Source organism: Coffea arabica, chromosome 11c (assembly GCF_036785885.1).
Source record: "Coffea arabica cultivar ET-39 chromosome 11c, Coffea Arabica ET-39 HiFi, whole genome shotgun sequence".
Lineage (NCBI taxonomy): Eukaryota > Viridiplantae > Streptophyta > Magnoliopsida > Gentianales > Rubiaceae > Coffea > Coffea arabica.
In genome coordinates, this window is record NC_092330.1 from 36,197,381 (window position 1) to 36,217,942 (window position 20,562).

Genomic DNA, 20,562 nt, shown 5'->3' on the forward strand with positions numbered 1-20,562 from the left:
ATCGAGTTACATGGTGTAATCTCAGCCGCACAAAATTTTGAGGGCCAATCTTGGCCCTTAACCGTGCAGGGACGATCATACTGATGACCGTCCCTGCCCCAAATCCGACAAATCTTGAGCAATGTCAATTGCACAAGCCCATTTGGATTGCTATTTGGCAAAATATTATGATTTGATATATATGAAATAAAATGATGAATAAAAGATATGCTTACAAAAATTTTGTTGAAATAAATGGCTTCCCAAACAAAGGTACATAAATATTACTGTCAATAATATCTTGCCAAATGGCATGAGGCCAACCATCCGAGCCAAATTACGTCACACTGTCAAAGGGTGTGTGCCTCTCTCACATCTACAAATGTTTCTTTATTTGAGTATTAAAATGGTTTTACTAAAAACACTTTATTCTCTCTCTATATATTTTAGAATACCAACTCTCCAGAGTGTTAAAGAGTTCATCCACTAGCAATGCTCAAAGTTCATCCGCTAATTATTTTTCGTTTATGAATTAATCTTATATACATTAATAACGTGCACACTAACAGGTATCATCGACAGATATCACTCAATTATTCCTTTACTTTCTTTCAAGTGATATTCAACCTACTTTTGATACAATTTTACAATTGATGAGAGATCCTCGATTTGATTTGCATGATATATTTATACACAATTCTTGGGTATCTATACCCTGATGGGGACAGGGAAATTAACATGTTCAGGTGTGTGGAGGAAGGAAATTTTGTGTTCCATAATATTCTTCTGATGGCATGTGTCGTCATTCATGGGAGGGAAATGGACAAATAAGAAGTGGGAAGAAGCAATGGCTAATTGTTAGCCAATCAGATTACATCATGTCGTAACGTGTAGGAATTCTTTCTTTTATCGAAGGAGTAAACTATTGAATAATTGAAATATATAATTACCATATTAGTCCTCTAATATTTGAGTGGATCAATTTGACTCTCCTTACTTTTGAAAGAAATCAACACTTGACCCTCATGTTTTCAACTTTACCCTATTTGGTCTGTCCAAGCACCGCAACACTATACTAGTTCCTAGGGATGGGGCTAATGGGGAGGCGGGTGGGGCGGGGTGGGGGTGGGGGGAATTTTTTTTCCCCCCACTTAGAAACGGGGGGGGGGGGGTGGGGGAGTGTACCCCCGCCCCGCCACCCGCTTTAAAAATTAAATATATAAAATATATATGTATATAATTATATATATAATATATAATTTAATTAGTTACAAACTTATGATAATGATATTATTAGTTATATGTATTATATAATGTCTATTAGTATATATAATATAATTGATATTATTAATTATACTAATAATTATATATGTGTACTAATACAAACTAGTGGGAATACCCGTGCTACGCACGGTACTGACATTATTGAAAAAAATAAAAATAAATGATGAACATATACATTTATCCTATATTTCGGGGCACTTTCACTATAAATAAAATGTAGTAAGCCCTATATTTGTACTTATTCGTTTGAGAGTACATGACATTAGGCTTTAGGCTTCCCGTTTAATTAGGAAAAGATAATATAGTAAGTTGATTAGAACAGGCATTATGCATGCCAAAAACAAATGTACCGTAAGATGTTTTAAGTCCCATTTTGGGCCTACGGTATTTTTACTAAAGAAGAACAAAGCCAATCTAATGTGTTTGGTGAACAGCATTTATTGAATTTATTAGGAGTAGAGTTTTTAGCCAATGAAACATTTATAAAATAAACTCAAGATTAGTGTTTTTAGAGCAATTTTTGTGTTGCAATAAATAAAAATAAAAATTTATAAATTATCAAATAAAAAATACTCATATAAGTGTACACCCAAACAATATCATAAATAATTAATAAATACTGTGATGAAATTTGTATTAATTAAATACATTTTAATAAAGTACAGCAACCTTAAACGGTCCTTAGCATGCAAGTAGTCGATAGGTGTTTGGCCTACCTACCGGGCTTCCGCATGCACACTCTTCCAGCACATGATTCCATTTCAATTTCCACTGTTTGGTACCTGTTCTTTTTTTTTCGTTATGTATATGCGTAGACTTTTTGAGAAGTAGCACAAGGTCCTTTGAACTTCCGCTTTAGGTTTAAATCTAATTCCACTTAGCTTGAGATGGCGGTGCTGAATATATTGTGCTCATTCATTTTTCAAATGGTACTAATTGGTTATGCTAATCTGTTGAAGATCCTTGTTGGCTGAAATCATTCAACTGCAAAACTTGATGGACTTTTGTGAATTATTGATCGTAACATCCAAAGCTGTTAATGGCCTTTCAGGTCAGTTTCACACGTAAATGTTCTTCTATGAGTGGCATGGAAAACTCCAGTTTTACTTCCCTCTCAGGTTGCTTGGTTTTATAAAATGCATTTTCATGATGTCAATCATTCAGTAGGTTTTGAAAGGAATTAAGGTTTTGCGTGGGAATTATTACGAATCTTGCTGTTGCTTTTCCAAAAAATTTTACCTTATATCGCTTGTTTGGCAAAAAAAAGTTATGCATTCATTTAGTTAAAAAGCTATCTTTCTCTGACAGTATTTAAGTTAATGAACCTATCGGTGTTCATCTGCTTGTCAAATCATACTCTGATTCCGAACTTCAACATGATCAAGAGTAGTCGCGATTAATGTTGTAAAAACTTTGGAATTACCTCCTGTTATACTCAAAAGCAATTTTAGACTCACTAACATTGGAGCATTTTCTGTCCTATTTGCACTCATCGTATCTAGACAAAGGAAATCCTCTCAATTTGGAAAACCTGAGTCACGAATAGATGGTGAATAATTCTGCTGCGCAAATGGTGAACAATTTTTTTCTAAACCACAATTATTGGTAAAGCCTTAAAACCAAAATTCCGCCTTTGTTACAGAATTAAGGGAAAAGATCTTGTTTGCATTAAGGACATCTTTTCAAAGAGCCAAATAGGCATGAAATATTGTGCACAGAAAAGAAAGAATGAAACAAAAACCAAAACATAGTCTAACAAACAGTAAAGCGCCGAAATATGAGTCAGGATTATTTTCTTTATGCAGTTAGTTTCCTGATCTCTGGTATTCGATATAATTATGACCTTTAGATTTTTTTTTCATGTATTTATCGTTAGGTCTTTGGCATCACTGTTGAACATAATCCAAGCTTAGAAGGACACGTTTTTTCTAATCCAGTGGATGCAAGTGGCTACATGGTGATGTTATGGTATAAGAATGGGTTGTTGACACGTGAAGGTACTAAGATGATATTGAACTCAGTGGAGCACATTTCAGATATTTAATATCATGATGATAACTTTTGCAGATATTCGAAATCGTTGTGCTGAGAAATCTTGGGAAGTTTTCAATAAACTTCTGCAGCAAACACCACCCAGAAAATAAAGAAAGTAAAACATGAAGGTTGACAAAAACATGAAGGAGAAAAAATAAAGAAAGTAAAAGACCAAATCACCTTAAAAGAAAAGCAAAACATGACAAAAAGGAGGGGCAGAGGGGACCGACTCGAAAAATTAAGTTGGCAAGAATATACTTCCAGTTCTCTGCAAGAAAGTTGATTTCCGTTGAAATCTCTACACATAATCTCTTCCATAATTGCTAAAAAAAAGCAAAATCAATAGATTTATAAAATCAATAGAGAACCAAAAACAAAGAAGAAAGTGAGAGAGAGAGTGGGGGAATTCACTCGATCAGTAAAAAGGTTGAAAAAAATTATAGACATATTATAGTATTGGAAATAATAAAAAATAATTAAAAATATTACAGTATTGGGAATAATATTTGAAATGCCAATATTACAATAGAAATGCCGATATTTAAAGAATACACAGTACCGGAATTTTTAATTTGATGTGAACGACGTTTTAATCAGTGTAGCCTGAATTTTGTCCATCGAATTTGATTTGAAATTTCTCTTTCCAACTGGTGTGTGGAATCCTTGCGGTGTACGTTTCATTTTTTAAGCAAATGTTTTCTTATTTGCAATCTTGCGAGTTTGAAATTTAGTTGTTGTTGAAATGCTTGTAAGCGGGCATATTCCATGATGAAACTAAGTTAAAGACTAAGATTGACACCACAAGAAAGATGAAAGAGATAATAGGTTCTTGTTTTGGTTAACCAAAAAATACGAATGAGCATGCAAGAAAATTGAATGAGAATTTTATGTTTGGATGGAGAAGTTTTAATTGGGGTGCAATTCTTAAATTGCAGTGGACTCGTAATTTGAGTGGGAAATGTGGAGGGAATCGTGGGATGATAATTAGAGGATTTGTAGGAGTGGCTGTATGATGAATTAAGAGATAGTAGGAATATTTTAAATTTCAATTTGATAAATGTGGGATGATGATGAGAGGATTTGTAGGAGTGGTTATAGAATGAATTAAGAGATAGTGGAAATATTTTAAATTTCAATTTGATTGGTAATAGGGTTGGTTACCCACTATTTTTTATGTATTAAAATAAATACAAAATTCTAGAAAAAAGAATGAACAGTTTAGAAGCCATTGAGAAGGTTTCTGTTAAAAACCCCTTTCTGAATACATATAGATATAGATGTCAATATTTAAAGCATACACAATACCGGAATTTTTAATTTGATGTGAACGACGTTGTAATCGGTGCAGCCTGAATTTTGTCCTTCGAATTTGATTTGAAATTTCTCTTTCCAACTGGTATGTGGAATCCTTGCGGTGTACGTTTCGATTTTTAAGCAAATATTTCCTTATTTGCAATCTTGCGAGTTTGAAATTTAGTTGTTGTTGAAATACTTGTAGGCGGGCATATTCCATGATGAAACTAAGTTAAAGACTAAGATTAACACCACAAGAAAGATGAAAGAAATAATAGGTTCTTGTTTCGGTTAACCAAAAAATACGAATGATGACAGGGTGTCGAGGCCTATGCAATAGTAAAATTAAACCTAATTGCCAGTTAAAATGACCAAAATCCAATTCCAAGTACTGGAGCAGGGACTCTAGGTGTGCAATGTGTTACTTGATTTACCCTGTTCCCGAAAAGTTTGCTTGATCCGATATACCCGAATTGGATGGTTATTTTTTCACAAATAATTATAAATTTGTAGACATGGCAAGTAGGGTCGTATCCACATGGACTGGATATATTTTTTTCTTAAGAAATCCAAAGTAACACAGGGGGTGATTTTGTAGGAACGACGACAACAAAATAAATTCAAATAAGAAAATAAAAATAAATAACTAATTAGGAATTAAACCACGATTCACTGAACTTAGAATAACAATAATTAAAGACCTAAATCAATTAAAACAAGGAAAATATTAAAAATAAAATAAAGTAGGTAACTAAAAGTCAAATGGCAATTCACTAAAATCAAGGTAATATTAATTAAAGATCTAGCCAAGAAGCGACTTCAGTAACGGTCCACCTAATTGATCATCGAAGCAAGGGCAATTTCAATTATTCATCAATAAATAGGTTATAACTACCAAACAAGCGATGGCAGTCAACTCCTCCTTACTGTGTCGGTGATTAAGGTACGCCCGTTAATCACTGCTCTAATTAGGAAATAATCCTAGGTACGCCCGTAAGATTTAATTTTTCAATTGCCTTACGTATTAGAGGAGCCCTATTCTAACCAAATAACGCACTACCAGGGTTATTTTAGATTAGCCCGCATATTCCCCTGACACAAATCTAATCATGCCAGTTGTCACTATTTTGAGGTAATTAAATAATTACGGATGTAATACCTCAATTGACAATAGATTATTAAATTAACTAATTATCCAGATCCAAAACAATCAATTAATTAAACAACCATAAGCACTGCAACCAGGAAATATACAAATACCAATAAATAAAAGAAAACAATAAAATTAAATCAATCTCATAATTTTAGACGACCCAAAGCATCCGTTGTCCCTTGACTAGAATGAGAAAATTAGTTTATATTTGATGAACTAAACCCACAAGAAATTGTAAAGAGAGCCGCGGCCATTGTCCCTTGAAATTGGGGAAATTCAATTCGTCCAACTCAATGAGAAAAAGCAAGCTACAGAAAAGTAATTACTAGTCTTCCTATGGCTTACGGGGGAGAACTACTACCAAAAAGCAAAAGAAGGAAAAGTCAAAATCTATGCTACCAAGTGTCTCCACTAAAGAACAAAGAAGAAAAGTCCAAAGAAAAGCTAATCTAATATCTAGTTCCTACTGCTTTTGTGCGGCGTCCGCCGCCCAGGCGAATAGCAGACTTCAGCCCTTCGTTCTCCTTTTTAATGCTGTCTTCTGCGAATTACCAAAAAGGACTTGTGTTTCCTTGTTCCAAAAATACCCCTGAAGACCTTCCATTTGAATTCTTTCCCGATAACTGTCAAATTGGCCTTGATTATGATATTTTTGTTCTACTCCCTGAAATAAATGTAAATTACGAAAAGTGAGCAGAATCTAATAATTAATCCACATCAAATCAAGTAATAGGTAAAATTAATAATAAAATAAATGATAAAATTGCAACCTATCAATTCCCCCACACCTGAACTATGCTTGCTCTCAAGCATAAGAACAACAAACAAACACCAATATTCGATAGTGGCTATTGCTCTATCCAACAAATTGCCAAGATATCAAGAAAAATTATAATCAAGCATCAATGGTCAAATCCAAGAAACATCACTCCGATTAATTTCTAAACCACAAACTCATCTAATTTCAAGTTAACTAATCTAAGAAAAAGGAATGACGTGCAACATCTATCAACAAATGGTCCAACTATTAACCAAAATCTCAATATTAAGTCTATAAATCGGCAAGCTGACTTTTATTACACACTAACACAACCTTCACATTTTTTTTCACATTTTTCTAACTTTCTCTTTTTTTTTATTTTTTTCTTCTCTCCTTTTTTTTTTGTTTTTTTTTGCTTTTCTCAATAGTAACAAAAGATTTAGTCGCTAGCCATTAGAGCCTTTTGACGCGAACTCCGACATTTGTCAGATGAAAGAGTCCGGTTACTCAGTTTCTATCGTCACGTGACTACGTACTCATAGCAATTACTACTTTTTGATGCGAAAATCGACACTTTTGATGAAAATCCCCGGTTACTCGGTAGTAAAAACTAGCGGAGTACAATCAACTCTTATTCACAGTCAAATAACACAAAAACTCAAAATAACACAAAAATCAAAAGAGAATTTACATCAACTAGCCTTATTTTCAAACATGGAGAACTGAAGTTAATAACCGGACCAATTCACATGAAAATGCTAACAATCATTTCCAATGCCTAGAAAAGTTAACCAAAAATTATAAAAGTAAAACAATCATCGATATTTACCAAAGAGATGTTTTTAGACTCAACCACATTAACTCGATACACTTTTATTACTCAAACTTGGCAAAAGTAAAAATAGAGGCAACAATCCAATATCAAACATTGGCCTGCACATGTGAGCTAATCACTGAAAAAAAAGGAAGAAAATGAACGAGAGGTGGGCAAATAACAAACTAAAAATAGAGAAAAAAAAATCTAAAAACTAAAAAGTAGGAGAATTAGCACGGCTGTCCCCCCCCCCACACCTAGATCCTACATTGTCCTCAATGGAGGAATTAAAGCAATTAAAGTGAAGAGGACAACGAAACTTCCCTCTCAAGTGGCCACGGGGTAGACGGGGACGATGGAGGGAAACCGATGTAGTGGAAGTACGCGCCCAAATTCTGAGTCATCATAATTCAATTCAACCAGTAAATGCAAAACTCTGTCCACCCAAAATCTCAACAAAGTCTCCAATTGGACAGTGAGTAGAGCTGTTAATCGAGCCGAGTCGAGCCGAGTAGTTGGCTGCCGAGCTCGACTCGAGTTTAATTCGAGCCGAGCTCGACTCGAGCTCGTTAAGAAAACGAGCTTTAAAATGTGTTCGAACTCGGCTCGTTAAATATACATGTGGCTCGAGCTCGAGCTCGAGTTCGACTCGTTTATCACAAACGAGTCGAGCTTCACGAGCTCGAGCTCGAGCTCGTGCAAATTAACATTAATAAAAACCTATAATTTTTAATTTATATAATTTTGATTTCTAAAATGACAAATATGCCCTTCATTAACGAGCTCTAACGAGCTACTCGAGTATCAAACGAGCCGAGCTTACTCGGCTCGTTAACTAAACGAGCATGTTTCGAGCTCGAGCTCGACTCGTTAACCAAAATTAACGAGCCGAGCTCGAGCCTTAACGAGTCGAGCTCTAACGAGCTTTCGAGCTACTTGATTGGCTTAACAGCTCTAACAGTGAGTATTTCAACTCAAAATCAACAATTCTAGCAATAGTAGATCCAAATTTGACAAGAACAAAACAGGCCAGCTACCACAACCAGTGCCACTGGTGGACGCACAAGTAGGAAACAATTAAAATAGTCAACCCAATCAACCAGAAAAATTCCAAGGCGTCACAGAGAGCAAACAGAGGATCAATAGTGCAACGAATATAGCAAACAAATGAATCTCAGCAAGCGCCCAGCCAAAGTAGCAATTGAAACCACCGCCCACCAATTCAAATGTACTCTACCAAAAGCTATCAAGCAATTCAAGGAAAATCCACCCAACCACTAGATGCGAACATTCCTATAAAGCATAACCGCTCACAGTAATAAGCATATGACCTCCGAAACCAGCATAATCCAGCAAAGTAGCGCACAAATTTGACATCAGTATCTCAATTACAAACTCGTAGCTATTAGGCAAGCAACCAACCAAATAAAAGTAACAAATCCAGGTCCAATTACTCCAACCAGTACCACTGGTGGACTCCTCGGGAAAAGAAAAACAACTCAACGTCTTACCCAAATAAATGAAGACCCCAAACACCACCAAATACTTCAGAGGAGTTGGGAAACGAGTTACAAATACCTTCACAGATCGATAGTTGAAGAAGGTGGAGCTGGTGGTAACTAACAAAAGGGAACAGAGGCGCGACATGAGAGAGAGGAATGGCCGCTGCCTGCGGTGGCGGCGGACCGTGGATGGTGGATGGCGCGTGTGGAGAACGAGGGACGACGTGCGAGCAGCGGGTGGCCATGGACAATGACGTGCGGTCGCTGACAATTGTTCACGAAGCCTGGGCTTCGTGAGCTGGCAGGGGTGGCGTGACGTGAGGTGGGGGTTGCTAGAGTTGTGAGGGAGAGAGATGCAGCGAGGGGAGTGAGAGAGATGGAAGCGGTGGTGGCAGTGGAGTGGTGGAGGTATGCAAGCGACGACGGCATACGCAGAAGCGACGGCATGAAGCTTCGTGGGTTTCAGCCGAAAGAACGAAGAAACAAAGTAGAAGAAAGAAAGAAAAGAGAAAGAAGAAGAAGAAGAAAGAAAAAAAGAAAGGAAAGAAAAGAGAGAAAAAAAATGTTTTTTTTTTAAATTGAGAAACCTAGCTACAGTTGAAAATTTTTTCTTCTTTTTTTTTGTTTTTGTTTTTTTTTGTTTTAAAAATTTTTTTTAATAAAAATTTTTTTGCAAATGTTATTTTCGAAATTCAAAATTAGAGATTAACCGAAAATCAATAACCGTTCTTGAGTTTTTTTTGAATACTTACCTTTCCCGCGAATGTGACGTTGGCACGTCATGAAGGCATGGAATCTGGAGCTCTTCATATGACATGACGCGGGCGCGTCATGAGGACAAGAGAGCTCTCTGACCATGAGCTTTTTATGGGATTTGACGCGGACACGTCATGAGAATCGAAACCCTTTCTAACGATTTTGATCGTGAGCTCTCTATACATCATGACGCGGGCGCGTCATGACAGAGGGACACCTACAAATCATCAAAACGAAAATTGAAACCCGAAATCAGTCAAATTCAAGGAAAACCTATTTAAACTATCACACGAAATCAAAACAAACAATTAAAAGAAACAATTGGGTTACCTCCCAATGAGCGCCTTTCTTTAATGTCTTTGGCTAGACATTATCATGTTTTGTTCATGGAGGATAAAATCGTGTGGCTCGTCTTAATGTTTCATCCTCTATATAGTCCTGATAACTCTCGTAAATAGAGTAATTCTTGAGCACACGAGCTACGGTCTTCCATGGACTAGTTGATGGCGCCAAATAATCAAGCAATGATCTCCATGCTTCATCCACTCCTCCATCAAGAGCATTCAACGGTTCAAGATATTTGACCATAGCTACTCTTAACTCATTTCTGCAATGAGACTCAAACACTTCCGTATAACAAAATCAATCTCATTAACAGAAGTTATAGAGTAAGAGTCAGGGGAATATAGATTAAGGGATGGAGTGGGTGTCATCGCATTTAGTAATTGCTCACTGAATTCGTTCACTAGGGTAATTTGATGTGGGAGTCTCGTGTCTTCCACTTCAACTTTCTTTTCAACTGCATCTTTGGATCCTCCTTCTTGAGACTCTTGCAGTTCCATATCACTTGTCAGGATAATTGCACTCTCACCTCCCTTAGAGTCATTGATGGTCTGTGAGGGCAATTCTGACATGAATGAGGATTGTTGAGACTCTTGCTGTTGAAAACTTATTGGCCCCTTTTCATAATTAACGTTGGAGTTATCCCACCATCCTTGATCATACCGGTTTGAATAAGGGTCATACCACGTTTGAGATCGATGTGAAGAATCTCCAAATTTTTTTTTTTAGATAGTCACTCAGGTAGTCTTGATATTCGGGGCACATACCGATTGAATGATCCCTGGCATAATAAATTTCACAGGTTGTAACAGCTATTCTTTCTCTAAGAGAGTTTAGTGCCTCTGAATATGCAAACCTAGAAAAAAAAAAAAACAAGCCTTATTGCCTTCCCTGGAAACAAAATCCAGTCTATCACAAAAATACGGAGTGTTAGAAGCCATAAATTATATTAAAAAAATAAGAGAAAAATAAATAAAAAATGAAAACAAGATGAACTAAAAAAAAAACACATAACTAGCGTCAGTCCCCGGCAACGGCGCCAAAAATTGACAGGGTATCGAGGTCTGTGCAATAGTAAATTTAAATCTAATTGCCAGTTAAAATGACCAAAATTCAATTCCAAGTACTGGAGCAGGGACTCTAGGTGTGCAATGGGTTACTTGATTCACCCTTTTTCCCGAAGAGTTTGCTTGATCCGATATACCCGAATGGGATGGTTATTTTTTCACAAATAATTATGAATTTGTAGACATGGCAAGTAGGGTCGTATCCACAGGGACTGGATATATTTGTTTCTTAAGAAATCCAAAGTAACACAGGGGGGTGATTTTGTAGGAACGACGACAACCAAATAAATTTAAATAAGAAAATAAAAATAAATAACTAATTAGGAATTAAACCACGATTCACTGAACTTAGAATAAAAATAATTAAAGGTCTAAATCAATTAAAACAAGGAAACAATTAAAAATAAAATAAAGTAGGCAACTAAAAGTCAAATGGCAATTCACTAAAATCAAGGTAATATTAATTAAAGATCTAACCAAGAAGTAACTTCAGCAACGGTCCACCTAATTGATCATCGAAGCAAGGGCAATTCTAATTATTCATCAATAAATAGGTTATAACTACCAAACAAGCGATGGCAGTCAACCCCTCCTTACTGTGTCGGTGATTAAGATACGCCCGTTAATCACTGTTCTAATTAGAAAATAATTCTAGGTACGCCCGTAAGATTTAATTTTCCAATTGCCTTACGTATTAGAGAAACCCTATTCTAACCAAATAACGCACTACCAGGGTTATTTTAGATTAATCCGCGTATTCCCCTGACACAAATCTAATCATGCCAGTTGTCACTATTTTGAGGTAATTAAACAATTACGGATGTAATACCTCAATTGACAATAGATTATTAAATTAACTAATTATCCGGATCCAAGACAATCAATTAATTAAACAACCATAAGCACTGCAACCAGGAAATATGCAAATACCAATAAATAAAAGAAAACAATAAAATTAAATCGATCTCACAAATTTAGGCGAACCAAAGCATCCGTTGTCCCTTGACTAGAATGAAGAAATTAGTTCATATTTGAAGAACTAAACCCACAAGAAATTGTAAAGAGAGCCGCGACCATTGTCCCTTGAAATTGGGGAAATTCAATTCATCCAACTCAATGAGAAAAAGCAAGCTACAAAAAAGTAATTACTAGTCTTCCTATGGCTCACGGAGGAGAACTACGACCAAAAAGAAAAAGAAGGAAAAGTCAAAATCTATGCTACCAAGTGTCTCCACTAAAGAACAAAGAAGAAAAGTTCAAAGAAAAGCTAATATAATATCTAGTTCCTACTGCTATTGTGCGGCGTCCGCCGCCCAGGCGAATAGCAGACTTCAGCTCTTCATTCCCCTTTTTAATGCTGTCTTCTGCGAATTACCAAAAAGGACTTGCATTTCCTTGTTCCAAAAATACTCCTGAAGACCTTCCATTTGAATTCTTTCCCGATGACTGTCAAATTGGCCTTGATTATGATATTTTTGTTCTACTCCCTAAAATAAATGTAAATTACGAAAAGTGAACAGAATCTAATAATTAATCCACATCAAATCAAGTAATAGGTAAAATTAATAATAAAATAAATGATAAAATTGTAACCTATCAAATGAGCATGCAAGAAAATTGAATGAGAATTCTATGTTTGGATGGAGGAGTTTTAATTGGGGTGTAATTTTTAAATTGCAGTGGACTCTTAATTGGAGTGGGAAATGTGGGATGATGATTAGAGGATTTGTAGGAATGATTGTAGGATGAGTTAAAAGATAGTAGGAATATTTTAAAATTCAATTTGATAAATGTGGGATGATGATGAGAGGATTTGTAGGAATGGTTGTAGAATGAGTTAAGAGATAGTGGGAATATTTTAAATTTCAATTTGATTGGTAATAGGGTTGGTTACCCACTATTTTTTGTGTATTAAAATAAATACAAAATTCTAAAAAGAAGAATGAAGTTTAGAAGTCATTGAGAAAGTTTCTGCTAAAAACCCCTTCCTGAATACATATAGATATAGATGCCAATATTTAAAGAATACACAGTACTGGAATTTTTAATTTGATGTGAACGACGTTTTAATCGGTGTAGCCTGAATTTTGTCCTTCAAATTAGATTTGAAACTTCTCTTTCCAACTGGTGTGTGGAATCCTTGCAGTGTACGTTTCGTTTTTTAAGCAAATGTTTCCTTATTTGCAATCTTGCGAGTTTGAAATTTAGTTGTTGTTGAAATACTTGTAGGCGGGCATATTCCATGATGAAACTAAGTTAAAGAATAAGATTGACACCACAAGAAAGATGAAAGAGATAATAGGCTCTTGTTTTGGTTAACCGAAAAATACGAATGAGCATGCAAGAAAATTGAATGAGAATTCTATGTTTGGATGGAGGAGTTTTAATTGGGGTATAATTCTTGAATTGCAGTGGACTCTTAATTGGAGTGGGAAATGTGGGAGGAAATGTGGAGGGAAACGTGGGATGATGATTAGAGAATTTGTAGGAGTGATTGTAGGATGAGTTAAGAGATAGTAGGAATATTTTAAATTTCAATTTGATAAACGTGGGATGATGATGAGAGGATTTGTAGGAGTGATTGTAGGATGAGTTAAGAGATAGTGGGAATATTTTAAATTTCAATTTGATTGGTAATAGGGTTGGTTACCCACTATTTTTTATGTATTAAAATAAATACAAAATTCTAGAAAAAAGAATGAGAAGTTTAGAAACTTTTGAGAGGGTTTCTGCTAAAAACCCCTTCCTGAATACATATAGATATAGATTATTAATTGGTTATACTAAATTTACTAATATATTTATACTAAATCTCTAATTACACTTAATACAATAACATTTTTTCTTAAAAAAAGAATAAGTACAATAATGAATTAGTGATTGTATTTGTTCCAAAAGTAAAAACTTGACTACTTTAATTATATTTATTTCGTCATGTTGGATTGTATTCAAATAATTTTTATTTGATTGTTTTTATAAGTTTCAATTGTAAAATTACAATGAATAATAATTTGATGATGTGTTGATATTTTAGTACTTGATTATTTGATAAAATTTAACCATAATAAAATTATATAACAAATTTTTATTAGTTCCGCAGGGGCACCTGCGGGGAAAGCGGGGCGGGGGGATGAGGCGGGGGAAGTTTGTAGGCAGCGAGGCGGGGGATGGGGTAGGGGTCCCCTGCCCCGTTGCCATCCCTACTAGTTCCCTACATTTGTGATTCTGGAGCAATCAAATTACTTAGGCTTAACCATTTTTTTTAAGAATTAATCTTTCTTACACTGACAGTGTATATACTATCATCAGTAGAAGAATGACAATTATGTAAAATTTATATTTGAAATTCAATTTTTACACACATGTCATGAATCCAACGATAATAGTGTATACACTATCAGTGTAGGAAAGATTTACTCTTTTTTTTTAAAACCCCTTTCACTATTTTATTTCTTGTCCACTCTATTGAGAGGACAAAAGCTTGTAGCACTCTATGGCTTATACGACAACACAATTTAAAAATGACTTATCTCATGACATTTAGGAGTTCTCGTACTTATATCTATTATTCAATCATATTGTAATTTTAAATCGCTTTTTGTAGGTACGTTCATGTACAAATTGTTATCCACGTTATGATACTCACTGAGAAGGTTCACAAGTTACTGAACATGACGTAAATTAATGACACGATGCCCTCTGTAAAATTACATACCTTGAGTAAATCATTATTCATATTTTTTTAAAAAAACAAGATTTAAGTCAATCCTCGTAATGTTCAAAAACTCCTGCTAATCACAATCCTCTACGCCCATCATTACAATCTGTTTGCTTGGTTAAAAAAGAATATCGAAACCGAAATTTGTCTCTAAAATATTATTTGCATTCTTTCTTTTCTTTTTTTTTTTTTTTTTTGGTGTAAACTTCAATTGGTCACGACTCAAAAACTAGCAAAAGAAAGGATAATAAACAATTATTCTTTTTTTTTTAATTAAAATATTTGCTATAGAAGCAACTATTATGTTTGTCAAAAGGTCACCTCCAAACTCAAAAAGTAGGCCCAATGGAGTTGCAAAAGGTACTAAATTCCAATGGCAAGACTTCACCCTCAAGTTCCCAGCAGGCAGGGGAGAAGAGGTACAAGTGTAACGGAAGTTGTGGTTCTCATGGTGTTTGTATTTGTAACCAATCTTTTCAAAGGTTCAAGATGCACGGCTTCCATTCTATCATTCATCTCAATCAACACAATTTTTACATTTATGTGAAACATATTTACAAATACTTTGTATAAATATGATTAACGTGAAATAAGACGATTGTAACTGATAATCGTTCTTGTCCCAAATAATTTTAAAGGCGAAGTCCGGTAATTGTATGCCACTAAAGAATTAATAACCATAGGATTGGATGTCTTTTGAGTCATAGGGCTCATTATTTTGAGTCCAGAAAGAGATTCAAATAAGGAAGAAATTATTAATTTGTTTGTTAATATTTCAATAATGTGCCTCATTTCCACAGTCAGTTTCACTATGCTCGACTATCTAATGGTTCAATGGAGTCAATACAACATCTTGCATGAGAACATGCTCTGCTCGTCCACCATACTCTTCTGGCAAGGCTTCTTCCCCGATGTCCCTGATGACCTCCCTCCTTTCCTCTTCATTGGTTACAATTGTTATCTGCAAACGCTCTCAAATCAGCTAAAGATTAAATTGAAAAAAGAAAATCAATTTTAGACAGCAAATATGTGAATCGAGGATTTTTAATTCCTCAGACCTCAACCTTAGTCACTAAACTAAGACCTCCTCGGCCATAACAGTTACTCTTTAAATGCGTATCGATCCTGAAAAAGTAGTGTCTTCTATCGAACATGTTAGAAACTTAGACGTACCTTTTGAAGAGTAGCCTTCTCAAGGAAGTAAGAAACCATCTTCCAGACACTCACGAAGAACCGGGGCATATTTAAAATGTAAAGCTTGGCTAAGCGTTCAGGGTAGTAAGCCTGTACAAGCAAAGAGTGTTAAGATGGAATTAAGCCACAAACAAAAATCAAGAAGTTGGAAGGAAGAAAAGAATTCGATAAAAGTAATTCGTTGGCTGCTGCAAGCAGAAGTTATTGGCAATCAAGATGGAAATGTATGAGCCTAAGAGAGAACAAATTTGCCCTGCGAACAATTTCCTCTCGTGATCTCTAAGGGAGAAAAGGGCTACCAATAGACAACCTTTTGTGGTATAATATTGCCATCTTAGTAGTATCCTCTCATGACCTCTTTAGATGCATCATGCACAAATTTGAATCAACGAGATCCTTGCTTAGTTAACACACGGTGATTGCAAGCCAACATGTATGGACTGAGGAAACAAATGTGTGCATTTCTCTCTTTAACAACTTTACAATAGTTATAGTTGTATCATTTCTTTAACAAAAAAAAAAATATTTATAATTGTAAGATTGCCCAGAAACTTAAGAAATAGATAGTATTCGTGATTAGAACATTGGATGAGACTTACCTGTAGGAATTGGAAGCCGGTTATTAGACCGCGGGTATCTACGTTTTTGTATGAAATATCCTTTAGATCAAGAACAACGGCCAACTTCTCATTTCCAATTTCTCTGTCTCTGAAGGAACTGAAAGGAGCAAATGCTAATTGACATCACCGTATAAGATTATCATCTCGACTACTATTGTAAAAGAGCTCTAGACGGAGACTATTCTAAAGTCTCCCAAAATGGAACAATTGGTAGTGCACAACCAAAGATACAAGCATTAAAACAGTTTACACACACAGGAAAGCAAAAATTTCAGTCTACCTCCCAGCATTAGAGAAGGCAAGCCTTGAAAAGATAAAAGTATCAGAATGATTAGAGTTAAAAACAATTTCGGTGTTAGGTCCCAGCATGCAATCTTGGAATTGAACTTCAGGAAGCTAGTTATTGAATGTTCATGTCAGGAAAAAGAAATACTCAAGTTTTCAGTCCCAAGTGCTTAAATCCACATCACATTGTTTTTCATTATGCAGTCGGGGAAGATTTTCTTTCTTTTTCCTTTGTTTTGTAGTTTTCAGCTCTCATGCTAACTGATCCTGCTGCAAAAGGGAAACCTAATCTCCTCAAATTATTTGACAAAAAGACCTGAAACTGTGAGCAAACCACCTCTCTCCAAGATTCTCAATTTCAAAGCTTTCAAGATTTCGAGTCTCTCTTACTCTCTTACCAGCCCTCTGCACAGTGATATTAACTTTACATTACAGAACAAAATGTGGATTGTGTGATGACTATTTCCAGTCTTTATGTTTTTGTTTCCCATTCATGGTGGATGCTGCAATACAATGCGGCCAAAATTTTCGTATCAAAGATAATATAGCTCCAATTTTCTGTTTTTCGACTTCTAGTAAACTAGCCAGTTCACTAGAACAGAGGATGGCTCTTTAAGAACCTTGTCTAGAAGTATGCAGCATTGCTGTAAAGCAGTTCATTTGTAGTTTTCTATTTGAAGACTGGCTATGGAATCAAGGATAAGTCGCAGCAAACAAAAAGGTTGGAATCTTGAAATATAGAAGATTTATCTTTTTGACTTAATCACAATTCAATCACCATGTACTCAACAGAAATGTACCTTGCAATGGTCTTGTCAAGTAGATGAACCACAAATTCTGCATGAATGGGGAAAGGTTTGAATTAGGTAGGAACTCACATTAGAGTAATAGTTGCTACACAAGAAAGGAGGAGAATGTAGTGGGAGAAAGCTGCAAAACATAGACATGATTAGGCTACTTCCATTTCTATTTTGCAATGGTTGAAGGGAAATGATCTACTCTACATTTCATTTGGATTTACACAATCATCTTACACGGTACATCTAATCTAACATAACCTACTCCTACTGCTGGGGAGGGGAGGAGCCTACTCAATGGGATGGCCCAACTGAGCCGAAGGAACCTGACAGGGATTGAACCACCATCAAATCAGTCAGGTGCACCACGCACTCATAATAGAGGCATATTAATGGGAGATAAAATTTAAATCCTCGATCTCCCACTCCACAATTAATGTGATGGCCAACTCCTCTTTTACAGGAGTTGGTTTACACAATCATCTTGTACACTTGAATCTTTTTGAGAAATTTTGTAAGTTTGTATTCTTCCTGTGCACCATATTTAATGTAGCATACCAGTAATTTGTACTTGAAAGGTACCTGCCATTTCTGTCACGGGGCTTAGGTGTAAAAGGCGATTTGACCATATTTATTGAAACAAGACAAAGAAAAATCAACGGATTGACTAAATCAAAAAGAAAGAAAGAAAGAAAGAGGTATAGTTAGTCAACAGCAGACATAAAAAACCACCAATATTTCAAAACAAAGAGAACTAAAAATGAAACCAGCAGGTTGACCAATAATACTACAGCTAATCAAGATTATATGAATCAAAGACCACCATTCACTGTTGAACATTAATACTACGACTAATCTAAGATTATGAATCAGCATTTGATAAAAATTTCAACTTGTGAGACTAATTAACAAATGCATCAAATAAATTTGCGACACGAAAGAGTAGAAGGGAGCCAAGGATCACATGCGCCAGCACAAAAAAGTATGCTTCTTAAGCCTTATGCGTTGAACTTTTTTGAGGTAACCATCATGTCTAACTACTAAATACAAGCCTACAGGCTGTCCTAATAAACAAAATCAAACGTATAAAACGCAAAACACCCTCCCAATAAATTATTAGTACATAATCTTCAATGTCGATTTTGCACATAATCCCAGAAATTTTTTAAAAGCCCCAATGAATATTTAAAGAAGCACAAAGAAATGAGCAATGAATGCCAACGAACTTGGAAGAACCATCTACTGCTTGAAAAGTATCAAGTCAACTATACGAAAAGATATTGCTGACTATTTTATATCACCAACATAATTGAACTATTTATTTATAACAAGTCACATCATCGCCTAATAACAAGACAAAATGAGGCATAAGAGCATCACTACAGCAGTCTAACAAGAATATTACTAGAATTAAGAAAACGAAAATTTCAAAAATCTCCCTGATGTTTCTAATAATATCACTTAGAACCCCCTTAAGTTTTCAAAATCTCACTTACCTCCATTGGATTGACTTTTTTTTTTGTGTAACATGTTAGCCCCTTTGAAATAAATGCAAGAAAGATAAAATTTTTGTTCCAGTACTACCCTTATGTTATCCTACTTATGAAGCTTACAACAACAATGAAAAAATGAAATAAGGTTAAAATGTAAAAAAAAAATGAAAATATGAGCGGTTATAAATGCAATAACGAGTAATTTTGAAAATATACAACAATTATTACCTAGTACAAGAAATGATGCTTTAACAAAAATAAAAGGATATTTCTAGATATATATTTGGTCATTAGATAATTTTTTGAATAATTTTATTAATTCTGACTTATTTATAAATTTTTTTTGTATAAGTAGGATTTATATTATAAATCACAAGTATGAAAAAATTATTTTAATTTTCAGTACAACCTAAATTTTATCATGTATTAAAATACATTTCTTAAAAAATTTTATTGACTTCCTTATAACTATCCTACAAAATTTTTTAAGGTATTAATTACCTATCAAATCATTCTAAGCGGTTAAGTTTGACTAAATTTAATTTATCCACATCATTTACTGTTCCACCACCTCGATAAAGAGAAATATGAACCAATATTGAATAGTGATTCGGTTGTTTTATTATCTACATTTTTTATTTAAAAATTCACTTTTTATTTTGACTTTTTGGTTAAATGATTATTAAGAATACAAGGGTAATGTGGTTAATTTGTGACCTTTAACAAGACATTTAGTCTTGTCAAGCTGATCGTGGAAATAAAAATGAGATTTTAAAATCGTCAGGGAGCTATGAGAAACCTCAGGGGTGGTTTCCAAAATTATCCCATTAAGAAATAGTCCACATGAACTAAATAACTAGTACTAAGAATCACAAAACGAAGGACAGAAATCTTAAAGACAAGATGAAAACATTTGAAAATTACTCTTGAATTGATGCTGATCCTTGGCTGGAAAATGCTTGTTGACTATGATAAGCAGCACTGGGAACCCTTTTCTGGACAAGCCCTGTAAGTACAGCTTCTCAGCTCCAAGTTCATCCTGAACTTCAGAATCCGGAATAAATCCTAATGGGACAAATGTAGTCCTCCATTTCCGCCACTGCACAAACATCTTTGCAGCTTTATCTGCATCCATTGATCTTGCAATCAAGAACCTCATCAATGTGGGGTCTCCATACTTCTGCAAAGATCAAAACTTTAACCCCCCAGGCCAAAAAGACAGGATCTTGCAGAAAAGGGATAAAGCTAAAACGGGAAACTCAGAAAAATTCAATTATTACCTCAGTGGAAGTACCAAGCTTTTCAATTGATTTCCTCATCTGGGACAGTGCAAGTTCTTGACTTCTCTCCATTTTCAGGCTTTTGGTAGTCAACTGAAAACTGGTCTTTGCTCTGCTCTGCAAACCGCAAATCGGTTCAACTGCCTAGCTATTACTAGTAGTAGTATATTTAAGAAGCGTTGGAGAGTTGG

The 20,562-nt window shown here is 35.0% G+C and overlaps 1 protein-coding gene across 1 annotated transcript; it reads right to left on the minus strand.

Moving 5' to 3' along the window:
- Nucleotides 1-15,434: 15,434 nt before the first annotated feature.
- LOC113716464 (SEC14 cytosolic factor-like) lies at nucleotides 15,435-20,562 on the minus strand. The gene is made up of 6 exons (XM_027240798.2): nucleotides 20,372-20,562; nucleotides 20,016-20,271; nucleotides 17,602-17,638; nucleotides 16,496-16,613; nucleotides 15,876-15,986; nucleotides 15,435-15,663 (listed from the first exon to the last, which is right to left on the minus strand). Exons 1-6 carry the CDS (start codon nucleotides 20,441-20,443, stop codon nucleotides 15,526-15,528), a joined length of 732 nt encoding a protein of 243 aa, XP_027096599.1. The 5' UTR covers nucleotides 20,444-20,562; the 3' UTR covers nucleotides 15,435-15,525.